The sequence below is a fragment of the Rhinopithecus bieti genome, unplaced genomic scaffold (assembly GCF_001698545.2).
Source record: "Rhinopithecus bieti isolate Rb0 unplaced genomic scaffold, ASM169854v2 scaffold_18418, whole genome shotgun sequence".
NCBI classification, from domain to species: domain Eukaryota; kingdom Metazoa; phylum Chordata; class Mammalia; order Primates; family Cercopithecidae; genus Rhinopithecus; species Rhinopithecus bieti.
The window spans coordinates 1,834,768-1,847,490 of NW_016809431.1; the positions used below are offsets into that span (position 1 = coordinate 1,834,768).

Sequence of the window (12,723 nt, forward strand, 5' to 3'; positions counted from 1 at the left end):
AAAAGAGCGTTTTTTTTTTTTTTTTTTTTTTTTTTTTTTTTTTTTTTTTGTTGAGATGGAGTCTCACTCAGTTGTCCAGGCTGGAGTGCAGTGGTGTGATCTCAGCTCACTGCAACCTCCGCCTCCCAAGTGATTCTCCTGGCTCAGCCTCCTGAGTAGCTGGGACTATAGGCATGCACCACCACACCCAGCTAATTTTTGTATTTTTAGTAGAGACAGGGTTTCACCATGTTGGCCAGGCTGGTCTCGATCTCCTAACCTCAGGTGATCCGCCCTCCTCAGCCTCCCAAAGTGCTGGGAGGCATGAGCCACCGTGTCCGGCCAAGAGCACTTGTAAGAGGGATGGCAGTATCACACAATCAAGCCAAAAAATACAGAGATTACTCTGAAAAGTAAGTGTGCTAGTCTAAGAGCTTATAATGTGCACTGACTGCAGAAAGATCTTTAATCAATTCTATCTACCTCTTTCAAGATATATCAATATCAGAGGGGCACCCAGCCATAGATTAAATTATCACAAAATTCCTATTCAACATAGGATTTCATGATATATTGATAGTCTTTAAATTGGGAAACTGTTATATGAGTAGAGTAAATGTACGTGCCCCACCCCCTGCAAATGTTTTAAGCTATTGGGACAGAATAGGAAATGTAGAATTGACAAAAAATGACACCTTTACTTTCTTTAGTGTGACAGATTAGTACTTTAAAACAGTAAACATTACATGAAATAAGAAAGAACAGAAGGAGATGTGGAATACTTGGAATTTATAGGATAATTGGTACAATCATATTATGCCTATTGTTTTCTATCCTTTTATTTGTTGTTACTGGATACACATTTTGACCTTAATTTTATGATCTCTTGATTTTATTTCAGGCAAATTCTAAGAGAGAACAACTGTCTACAGACTTTATTACAACACTTAAAATCTCATAGTTTGACAATAGTCAGTAATGCTTGTGGAACTTTGTGGAATCTCTCAGCAAGAAATCCTAAAGACCAGGAAGCATTATGGGACATGGGGGCAGTTAGCATGCTCAAGAACCTCATTCATTCAAAGCACAAAATGATTGCTATGGGAAGTGCTGCAGCTTTAAGGAATCTCATGGCAAATAGGCCTGCGAAGTACAAGGATGCCAATATTATGTCTCCTGGCTCAAGCTTGCCATCTCTTCATGTTAGGAAACAAAAAGCCCTAGAAGCAGAATTAGATGCTCAGCATTTGTCAGAAACTTTTGACAATATAGACAATTTAAGTCCCAAGGCATCTCATCGTAGTAAGCAAAGACACAAGCAAAGTCTCTATGGTGATTATGTTTTTGACACCAATCGACATGATGATAATAGGTCAGATAATTTTAATGCTGGCAACATGACTGTCCTTTCACCATATTTGAATACTACAGTGTTACCCAGCTCCTCTTCATCAAGAGGAAGCTTAGATAGTTCTCGTTCTGAAAAAGATAGAAGTTTGGAGAGAGAACGAGGAATTGGTCTAGGCAACTACCATCCAGCAACAGAAAATCCAGGAACCTCTTCAAAGCGAGGTTTGCAGATCTCCACCACTGCAGCCCAGATTGCCAAAGTCATGGAAGAAGTGTCAGCCATTCATACCTCTCAGGAAGACAGAAGTTCTGGGTCTACCACTGAATTACATTGTGTGACAGATGAGAGAAATGCACTTAGAAGAAGCTCTGCTGCCCATGCACATTCAAACACTTACAATTTCACTAAGTCAGAAAATTCAAATAGGACATGTTCTATGCCTTATGCCAAATTAGAATACAAGAGATCTTCGAATGATAGTTTAAATAGTGTCAGTAGTAGTGATGGTTATGGTAAAAGAGGTCAAATGAAACCCTCAATTGAATCCTATTCTGAAGATGATGAAAGTAAGTTTTGCAGTTATGGTCAATACCCAGCCGACCTAGCCCATAAAATACATAGTGCAAATCATATGGATGATAATGATGGAGAACTAGATACACCAATAAATTATAGTCTTAAATATTCAGATGAGCAGTTGAACTCTGGAAGGCAAAGTCCTTCACAGAATGAAAGATGGGCAAGACCCAAACACGTAATAGAAGATGAAATAAAACAAAGTGAGCAAAGACAATCAAGGAGTCAAAGTACAACTTATCCTGTTTATACTGAGAGCACTGATGATAAACACCTGAAGTTCCAACCACATTTTGGACAGCAGGAATGTGTTTCTCCATACAGGTCACGGGGAGCCAACGGTTCAGAAACAAATCGAGTGGGTTCTAATCATGGAATTAATCAAAATGTAAGCCAGTCTTTGTGTCAAGAAGATGTCTATGAAGATGATAAGCCTACCAATTATAGTGAACGTTACTCTGAAGAAGAACAGCATGAAGAAGAGAGACCAACAAATTATAGCATAAAATACAATGAAGAGAAACATCATGTGGATCAGCCTATTGATTATAGTTTAAAATATGCCACAGATATTCCTTCGTCACAGAAACAGTCATTTTCATTCTCAAAGAGTTCATCTGGACAAAGCACTAAAACTGAACATATCTCTTCAAGCAGTGAGAATACGTCCACACCTTCATCTAATGCCAAGAGGCAGAATCAGCTCCATCCAAGTTCTGCACAGAGTAGAAGTGGTCAGACTCAAAAGGCTGTCACTTGCAAAGTTTCTTCTATTAACCAAGAAACAATACAGACTTATTGTGTGGAAGATACTCCAATATGTTTTTCAAGATGTAGTTCATTATCATCTTTGTCATCAGCCGAAGATGAAATAGGATGTGATCAGACGACACAGGAAGCAGATTCTGCTAATACCCTGCAAATAGCAGAAATAAAAGACAAGATTGGAACTAGGTCAACTGAAGACCCTGTAAGCGAAGTTCCAGCAGTGTCGCAGCACACTAGAACCAAATCCAGCAGACTGCAGGGTTCTAGTTTATCTTCAGAATCAACCAGGCACAAAGCTGTTGAATTTTCTTCAGGAGCAAAATCTCCCTCCAAAAGTGGTGCTCAGACACCCAAAAGTCCACCTGAACACTATGTTCAGGAGACTCCACTTATGTTTAGCAGATGTACTTCCATCAGTTCACTTGATAGTTTTGAGAGTCGTTCGATTGCCAGCTCCGTTCAGAGTGAACCATGCAGTGGAATGGTAAGTGGCATTATAAGCCCCAGTGATCTTCCAGATAGCCCTGGACAAACCATGCCACCAAGCAGAAGTAAAACCCCTCCACCACCACCTCAAACAGCTCAAACCAAGCGAGAAACACCTAAAAATAAAACACCTACTGCCGAAAAGAGAGAGAGTGGACCTAAGCAAGCTGCAGTAAATGCTGCAGTTCAGCGGGTCCAGGTTCTTCCAGATGCTGATACTTTATTACACTTTGCCACAGAAAGTACTCCAGATGGATTTTCTTGTTCATCTAGCCTGAGTGCTCTGAGCCTCGATGAGCCATTTATACAGAAAGATGTGGAATTAAGAATAATGCCTCCAGTTCAGGAAAATGACAATGGGAATGAAACAGAATCAGAGCAACCTAAAGAATCAAATGAAAAGCAAGAGAAAGAGGCAGAAAAAACTATTGATTCTGAAAAGGACCTATTAGATGATTCAGATGATGATGATATTGAAATACTAGAAGAATGTATTATTTCTGCCATGCCAACAAAGTCATCACGTAAAGCAAAAAAGCCAGCCCAGACTGCTTCAAAATTACCTCCACCTGTGGCAAGGAAACCAAGTCAGCTGCCTGTGTACAAACTTCTGCCATCACAAAACAGGTTGCAACCCCAAAAGCATGTTAGTTTTACACCGGGAGATGATATGCCACGAGTGTATTGTGTAGAAGGGACACCTATAAACTTTTCCACAGCTACATCTCTAAGTGATCTAACAATAGAATCCCCTCCAAATGAGTTAGCTGCTGGAGAAGGAGTTAGAGCAGGGGCACAGTCAGGTGAATTTGAAAAACGAGATACCATTCCTACAGAAGGCAGAAGTACAGATGAGGCTCAAGGAGGAAAAACCTCATCTGTAACCATACCTGAATTGGATGACAATAAAGCAGAGGAAGGTGATATTCTTGCAGAATGCATTAATTCTGCTATGCCCAAAGGGAAAAGTCACAAGCCTTTCCGTGTGAAAAAGATAATGGGCCAAGTCCAGCAAGCATCTGCGTCCTCTTCTGCAACCAACAAAATCAGTTAGATGGTAAGAAAAGAAACCAACTTCACCAGTAAAACCTATACCACAAAATACTGAATATCGGACACGTATAAGAAAACATGCAGACTCAAAAAATAATTTAAATGCTGAGAGAGTTTTCTCAGACAACAAAGATTCAAAGAAACAGAATTTGAAAAATAATTCCAAGGACTTCAACGATAAGCTCCCAAATAATGAAGATAGAGTCAGAGGAAGTTTTGCTTTTGATTCACCTCATCATTACACACCTATTGAAGGAACTCCTTACTGTTTTTCACGAAATGATTCTTTGAGTTCTCTAGATTTTGATGATGATGATGTTGACCTTTCCAGGGAAAAGGCTGAATTAAGAAAGGCGAAAGAAAATAAAGAATCAGAAGCTAAAGTTACCAGCCACACAGAACTAACCTCCAACCAACAATCAGCTAGTAAGACACAAGCTATTGCAAAGCATCCAATAAATCGAGGTCAGCTTAAACCCATACTGCAGAAGCAATCCACTTTTCCCCAGTCATCCAAAGACATACCAGAAAGGGGGGCAGCAACTGATGAAAAATTACAGAATTTTGCTATTGAAAATACTCCAGTTTGCTTTTCTCATAATTCCTCTCTGAGTTCTCTCAGTGACATTGACCAAGAAAACAACAACAATAAAGAAAATGAACCTATCAAAGAGACTGAGCCCCCTGATACACAGGGAGAACCAAGTAAACCTCAAGCATCAGGCTATGCTCCAAAATCGTTTCATGTTGAAGATACCCCAGTTTGTTTTTCAAGAAACAGTTCTCTCAGTTCTCTTAGTATTGACTCTGAAGATGACCTGTTGCAGGAATGTATAAGCTCCGCAATGCCAAAAAAGAAAAAGCCTTCAAGACTTAAGGGTGATAATGAAAAACATAGTCCCAGAAATATGGGTGGCATATTAGCTGAAGATCTGACACTTGATTTGAAAGATACACAGAGACCAGATTCAGAACATGGTTTATCCCCTGATTCAGAAAATTTTGATTGGAAAGCTATTCAGGAAGGTGCAAATTCCATAGTAAGTAGTTTACATCAAGCTGCTGCTGCTGCATGTTTATCTAGACAAGCTTCGTCTGATTCAGATTCCATCCTTTCCCTGAAATCAGGAATCTCTCTGGGATCACCATTTCATCTTACACCTGATCAAGAAGAAAAACCCTTTACAAGTAATAAAGGCCCACGAATTCTAAAACCAGGGGAGAAAAGTACATTGGAAACTAAAAAGATAGAATCTGAAAGTAAAGGAATCAAAGGAGGAAAAAAAGTTTATAAAAGTTTGATTACTGGAAAAGTTCGATCTAATTCAGAAATTTCAGGCCAAATGAAGCAGCCCCTTCAAGCAAACATGCCTTCAATCTCTCGAGGCAGGACAATGATTCATATTCCAGGAGTTCGAAATAGCTCCTCAAGTACAAGTCCTGTTTCTAAAAAAGGCCCACCCCTTAAGACTCCAGCCTCCAAAAGCCCTAGTGAAGGTCAAATGGCCACCACTTCTCCTAGAGGAGCCAAGTCATCTGTGAAATCAGAATTAAGCCCTGTTGCCAGGCAGACATCTCAAATAGGTGGGTCAAGTAAAGCACCTTCTAGATCAGGATCTAGAGATTCGACCCCTTCAAGACCTGCCCAGCAACCATTAAGTAGACCTATACAGTCTCCTGGCCGAAACTCAATTTCCCCAGGTAGAAATGGAATAAGTCCTCCTAACAAATTATCTCAGCTTCCAAGGACATCATCTCCTAGTACTGCTTCAACTAAGTCCTCAGGTTCTGGAAAAATGTCGTATACATCTCCAGGCAGACAGATGAGCCAACAGAACCTTACCAAACAAACAGGTTTATCCAAGAACGCCAGTAGTATTCCAAGAAGTGAGTCTGCCTCCAAAGGGCTAAATCAGGTGAATAATGGTAATGGAGCCAATAAAAAGATAGAACTTTCTAGAATGTCTTCAACTAAATCAAGTGGAAGTGAATCTGATAGATCAGAAAGACCTGTATTAGTACGCCAGTCAACTTTCATCAAAGAAGCTCCAAGCCCAACCTTAAGAAGAAAATTGGAGGAATCTGCTTCATTTGAATCTCTTTCTCCATCGTCTAGACCGGCTTCTCCCACTAGGTCCCAGGCACAAACTCCAGTTTTAAGTCCTTCCCTTCCTGATATGTCTCTATCCACACATTCATCTGTTCAGGCTGGTGGATGGCGAAAACTACCCCCTAATCTCAGTCCCACTATAGAGTATAATGATGGAAGACCAGTAAAGCGCCATGATATTGCACGGTCTCATTCTGAAAGTCCTTCTAGACTTCCGATCAATAGGTCAGGAACCTGGAAACGTGAGCACAGCAAACATTCATCATCCCTTCCTCGAGTAAGCACTTGGAGAAGAACTGGAAGTTCATCTTCAATTCTTTCTGCTTCATCAGAATCCAGTGAAAAGCAAAAGTGAGGATGAAAACATGTGAACTCTATTTCAGGAACCAAACAAAGTAAAGAAAACCAAGTATCCGCAAAAGGAACATGGAGAAAAATAAAAGAAAATGAAATTTCTCCCACAAATAGTACTTCTCAGACCATTTCCTCAGGTGCTACAAATGGTGCTGAATCAAAGACTCTAATTTATCAAATGGCACCTGCTGTTTCTAAAACAGAGGATGTTTGGGTAAGAATTGAGGACTGTCCCATTAACAATCCTAGATCTGGAAGATCTCCCACAGGTAATACTCCCCCGGTGATTGACAGTGTTTCAGAAAAGGGAAATCCAAACAAAGATTCAAAAGATAATCAGGCAAAACAAAATGTGGGTAATGGCAGTGTTCCCATGCGTACCGTGGGTTTGGAAAATCGCCTGAACTCCTTTATTCAGGTAGATGCCCCTGACCAGAAAGGAACTGAGACAAAACCAGGACAAAATAATCCTGTCCCTGTATCAGAGACTAATGAAAGTTCTATAGTGGAGCGTACCCCATTCAGTTCTAGCAGCTCAAGCAAACACAGTTCACCTAGTGGGACTGTTGCTGCCAGAGTGACTCCTTTTAATTACAACCCAAGCCCTAGGAAAAGCAGCGCAGATAGCACTTCAGCTCGGCCGTCTCAGATCCCAACTCCAGTGAATAACAACACAAAGAAGCGAGATTCAAAAACTGACAGCACAGAATCCAGTGGAACCCAAAGTCCTAAGCGTCATTCTGGGTCTTACCTTGTGACATCCGTTTAAAAGAGCGGAAGAATGAAACTAAGAAAATTATATGTTAATTACAACTACTATACAGACATTTTGTTTCAAATGAAACTTAAAAGACTGAAAAATTTTGTAAATAGGTTTGATTCTTGTTAGAGGGTTTTTGTTCTGGAAGCCATATTTGATAGTATACTTCGTCTTCACTGGTCTTATTTTGGGAGGCACTCTTGATGGTTGGGAAAAAAATAGTAAAGCCAAGTATGTTTGTACAGTATGTTTTACATGTATTTAAGTAGCATCCCATCCCAACTTCCTTTAATTATTGCTTGTCTAAAAATTACAGATAGGAAATATGATATATTGCTGTTATCAATCATTTCTAGATTATAAACTGACTAAACTTACATCAGGGAAAAATTGCTATTTATGCAAAAAAAGAAAATGTTTTTGTCCTTGTGAGTCCATCTAACATCATAATTAATCATGTGGCTGTGAAATTCACAGTAATATGGTTCCCGATGAACAAGTTTACCCAGCCTGCTTTGCTTTACTGCATGAATGAAACTGATGGTTCAATTTCAGAAGTAATGATTAATAGTTATGTGGTCACATGATGTGCATAGAGATAGCTACAGTGTAATAATTTACACTATTTTGTGCTCAAAACAAAACAAAAATCTGTGTAACTGTAAAACATTGAATGAAACTATTTTACCTGAACTAGATTTTATCTGAAAGTAGGTAGAATTTTTGCTATGCTGTAATTTGTTGTATATTCTGGTATTTGAGGTGAGATGGCTGCTCTTTTATTAATGAGACATGAATTGTGTCTCAACAGAAACTAAATGAACATTTCAGAATAAATTATTGCTGTATGTAAACTGTTACTGAAATTGGTATTTGTTTGAAGGGTCTTGTTTCACACTTGTATTAATAATTGTTTAAAAGGCCTCTTTTAAAAGCGCATATAAATTTTTTTCTTCAGATTCTGTGCATTAAGAGTAAAATTCCTCTTACTGTAATAAAAACAATTGAAGAAGACTGTTGCCACTTAACCATTCCATGTGTTGGCACTTAGCCATTCCTGAAATTTCTTTTATATGATTAGCTCATCTTGATTTTTAATATTTTTCCGCTTAAACTTTTTTTTCTTACTCCACTGGAGCTCAGTAAAAATAAATTCATATAATAGCAATGTAAACAGCCTAGTATAGACTAAGCATTAAGCATAATAGGCCCACATAATTTCCTTTTTCTTAATGTTATAGAATTCTGTAGTTGAAATTGATTATTCTTAGACGTTGTAGTCTCTTCGAAGCTTTACAATGTTACTGTCTTGCCCGTTCATCTTGTTGCAACTGGGTCTGATATGAACACTTTATTACCCTGTATGTTAGGGCAAAATTTCAGCAGTGAAGTATAATCAGCTGTTTGCCATGTTCAGGGAAATCAAATCACATGGAACTTCAAAGGTAGGTTTAATACCATTAGGATATTCAGAAGTATGTTTTAAAATCCCTGCCTGTTAAGGAAACTTTGTTTTTGGTGGGTACAGTTCTGGGGTACATGTTAAGTGCCCCCTTGTACAATGGAGGGAAGTGCTTCTTCCTGAAGGAAAATAAACTGACACTTATTAACTAAGATAATTTACTTAATATATCTTCCTTGGTTCTCTAAAAGATCAAAGGGTGACTGTGATGATACATGCACACATATTTGTTGAATAAATGAAAATTTATTTTTAGTGATAAGATTCGTACACTATTTGGGGAGGGAAAACGTTTGTAAGCATTGTGGGGCACTCAGGAGATAAAAGAGGAGTAAACACACCTACCTGGTGCCTTGAAAATCACATTAAGTAGTTAATTATCTACCCCTTACCTGTGTTTATGACTTCCAGGTAATGAGAATGATTTTTTTAAAGCTAAAATGCCAGTAAATAAAGTGCTATGACTTGAACTAAGGTATTTGACTCCAATGCCTGTACTGTGTCTACTGCACCACTTTGTAAACACTTCAATTTACTATCTTTGAAATGATGGACATTTACATTTTTGCCAAATGTTATCTGAAATTGTCTATGAATACAATCTATTTCTGTTGTTCTCCAAGGCTTCCATAAACAATGGAGATACATGCATATAGGTCATATTGGTGTCCTTTCATTTTCTGACTTTCTATTTCTAACTTTCTGAATTATTGCTTGCCAGTTTTTGCAAACCACTTCAAGTACTTCTATGGAAAGAGATGGGATGTTAGTCATTAGATAAAATTGCCTTTTAATTCAAATAAGGAAGAAAATATAAATGCTGAAAATGAAGAGTTCATTCCACATGCCAGAAAAGTGGAATTTTTGTAGGCAACACTGACTGGGAGAAGGGCCAGTCTACACTACCCATTGAAGTAAAGATTGCTGGATGAGGCCCTCTATTAGAGATAGTGGTTCTGAATTATTGAAGGGGCAAATCTCAATTCTAATTATAGATGTTCACAGGGTGCTGCTATAATCGATAGTAGGCCAAATATTCCCAATTTATGCTTGTTTACAAATGGAATATTAAGTCCAGTGTTGGGAATTAGTCAAGAGTTACAATGCCTGTTTAGAGAGGAGTGGGGGAGGGAGTTACCTATCGTAAGGCACTTCAAAGGAGTGCGTTGGCATCACCAGGAGTGCTTACCAAGACATAGCTGGGCCATACCCCTAGTTTGATTCAGGAGGTTTGGAATGGGGCCCAAGAACGTGCATATCAAGTTGGAAGGTGAGGCTAATGCTGCTGGTCTGGAGACCACACTTTGAGAATTACTGCCCTGAGTTATCACTGTGAGGCTCCTTGAGTGACTGCCTTCAGCTCTAGCGATTTCTCCCAACAGCTGGACCTTTAATCTGACAAAGTATGCCAACAGATAAACTCTCCTTCCCCTAGGCACAAAATTCAGTATTGAGCCATCCAATCTGATAATGCTCATCTCAACTCCTGACAGCAGAGAAACTTAATCAGACATGAATGAACAAGTAATTCTAAAGACAATGATTATATCTGAAGGATCAGTTAATGTTCCCTTTGAGACTTATTATAAAAAGCAATAACTTAAGCAAAGATCTAATTTGAATTTTCAGTAAGATTAAAAGAGACTATGAAAAGGGAACTTTGAGATGAGAAAAGGTTGATTTCAGATGAAAATGTATCCAGTTTTTTAATATACAGTGGAAGTGATCAATAAGCAATTAACAGATTGATATTTGAGGACAACTTCACAAATTACCAGGGTAATGAAAAGGACATAATCAAAGATAAGCCCCATAAGGATCAAATAGCACTAAGTACAGTAAAATGTTTCTTGATTAAAATATGGATCATGTTGCCACAAGGTTAATTACATGAAAGGATGAATCTTGCGGAGGATGGGAGCCAGTTGCACAATGTCTGAATATATGTTATCACAGGGTTTCTTGGAATCTAAGGAAAAAAGCAGAGCACCAGAAATGCAAAAAGTAAATTGCCCATAGCTAAAAAAAATCTGAGTAGTCAGATCATTAAAATTTATGAAGTAATTATTTTTCAGAAGTCAAGATGGCTGAAATAGAGTGTATTTTTTTCCTTTCTAATAAGCGTATTTTCTTCATATTACGCAGGCTTAAAATTAAAAAATTACTTTGTAATGTTGAAACCTATAGATTATGCCTCCTGTAAACCCCAGGTCATTTTTCTTCCATTCTTATAATTCTGTCTATGATCCATAAAAGTATATTCTGCTTTTTGTTAGGCCATTGATGCTTTTTTCAACCTGTACGTTCTATGTATATAATATTGTTTTTGGTGCTAAATACACTTTCTTTTCTCTGATATTCAGGATAATTCTTTCTCTACATTGTGACTATCCACTTATTTTCTCGAAGTAATATGGTTTTTTAATTAAAAATATTCAACATAATGTATGCAATTGAATATAAAGCAACATTAGTGAAAAATGACTATTGAAAGAAATGCCAAACATTAACTGCCCTACCTACACCACCTTTTGGAATCCAGACCCTTAGCCTCATTGATTGGTCACTGAACTACGTACCCAGTCTTTCTCCCTGACCTTGGCTATTTGTACCAGAGTTATATCTGACCTGGAGGAGACTCACCATCAGCTGGTCAGTGACCAGACTTGTATAGCCCTGCTTGGAAAGAAAAAAACGATTAGGCCAATCAATTTGAAATAAGAGTCACAAAGGAAATTTCTGGCCGATTCTTGAGTGCTGGAACGAAAGAGCATGCACAGTTAAGGCTCAAATTACCATGATTGGCATCTTGAAGCTTAAACTAAGAGGAAGCCACCTAGTGGAGAAAGAGGTGAAGGGAACAGATACTGGGAGGACAAAGTGAGAGACAAGAATCAAGCTCAAGACCAGCCTGGGCAACAAAGCAAAACCCTGTCTCTACAAAAAACGAACAAATAAATAATAGGGCCTGATGGTGCATACCTGTAGTCCCAGCTACACAGAGACTGAGGCGGAAGGATCGCTTGAGGCCATCAGTTGAAGATCACAGTGAGCTGTAAGCACTCCAGCCTGGGTGACAAAGCAAGACCCTGTCTCTAAGAAAAACAAAAAAAAAAACGGGGTCTGGGTGCAGTGGCTCACTCCTGCAATCCCAGCACTTTGGGATTGCTTGAGCCTGGGAGATTAAGACCAACCTAGGGGTACCATAGTGAGACCTCGTCTCTACAAAAAATTAAAAATTAGCTGGGCATAGTGCTCCACGCCTGTAGTCCCCGCTACTCAAGAGGCTGACACTGCACTCCAGCCTTGGTGACAAAATGAGACCCTGTCTCAAAAAAAGAGCCCCTAGCTCCTGGAGTCACTCAGTTCCTGCCATTTTTGAGACCTTGTTCTACTTTTCCCGGTTTGGGAAGCAATTGTGAACCTCTCACCCCTCTTTGTTCCTGAAGTAACAAAACTAACAGAAAACCATATTTAGACATACAGTAAGTTTTAAAATTTCCAAGATAAGACTTTATAAAAACATCAGAGGGGCCGGGCACGGTGGCTCACACCTGTAATCCCAACAGTTTGGGAGGCCGAGGCAGGTGGATCACGAGATCAAGAGATCGAGACCAACCTGGCTACCGTGGCAAAAGCCTGTCTCTACTAAAAATACAAAAATTAGACGGGTGTGGTGGCGCACGCCTGTAGTCTCACCTACTCAGAAGGCTGAGGCAGAAGAATCACTTGAACCCGGGAGGCAGAGGTTGCAGTGAGCCACGATCTCACCACTGCACTGCAGCCTGGGCGACAGAGTGAGGGGAAAAAAAAAAAAAAAAAAA

General features: G+C 39.1%; 1 protein-coding gene across 1 annotated transcript in view; it reads left to right on the top strand.

Annotated features, from left to right (window-relative positions):
- APC (APC regulator of Wnt signaling pathway) overlaps positions 1-9,550 on the top strand; it is a 155,063-nt gene extending 145,513 nt beyond the window's left edge. Inside the window, 3 exon segments of the mRNA XM_017889297.1 lie at positions 881-4,200; positions 4,203-4,220; positions 4,223-9,550. Coding sequence (XP_017744786.1) covers positions 881-4,200; positions 4,203-4,220; positions 4,223-7,446 — 6,562 coding nt within the window. The 3' untranslated portion in view covers positions 7,447-9,550.
- The last annotated feature ends 3,173 nt before the right edge of the window (positions 9,551-12,723 follow it).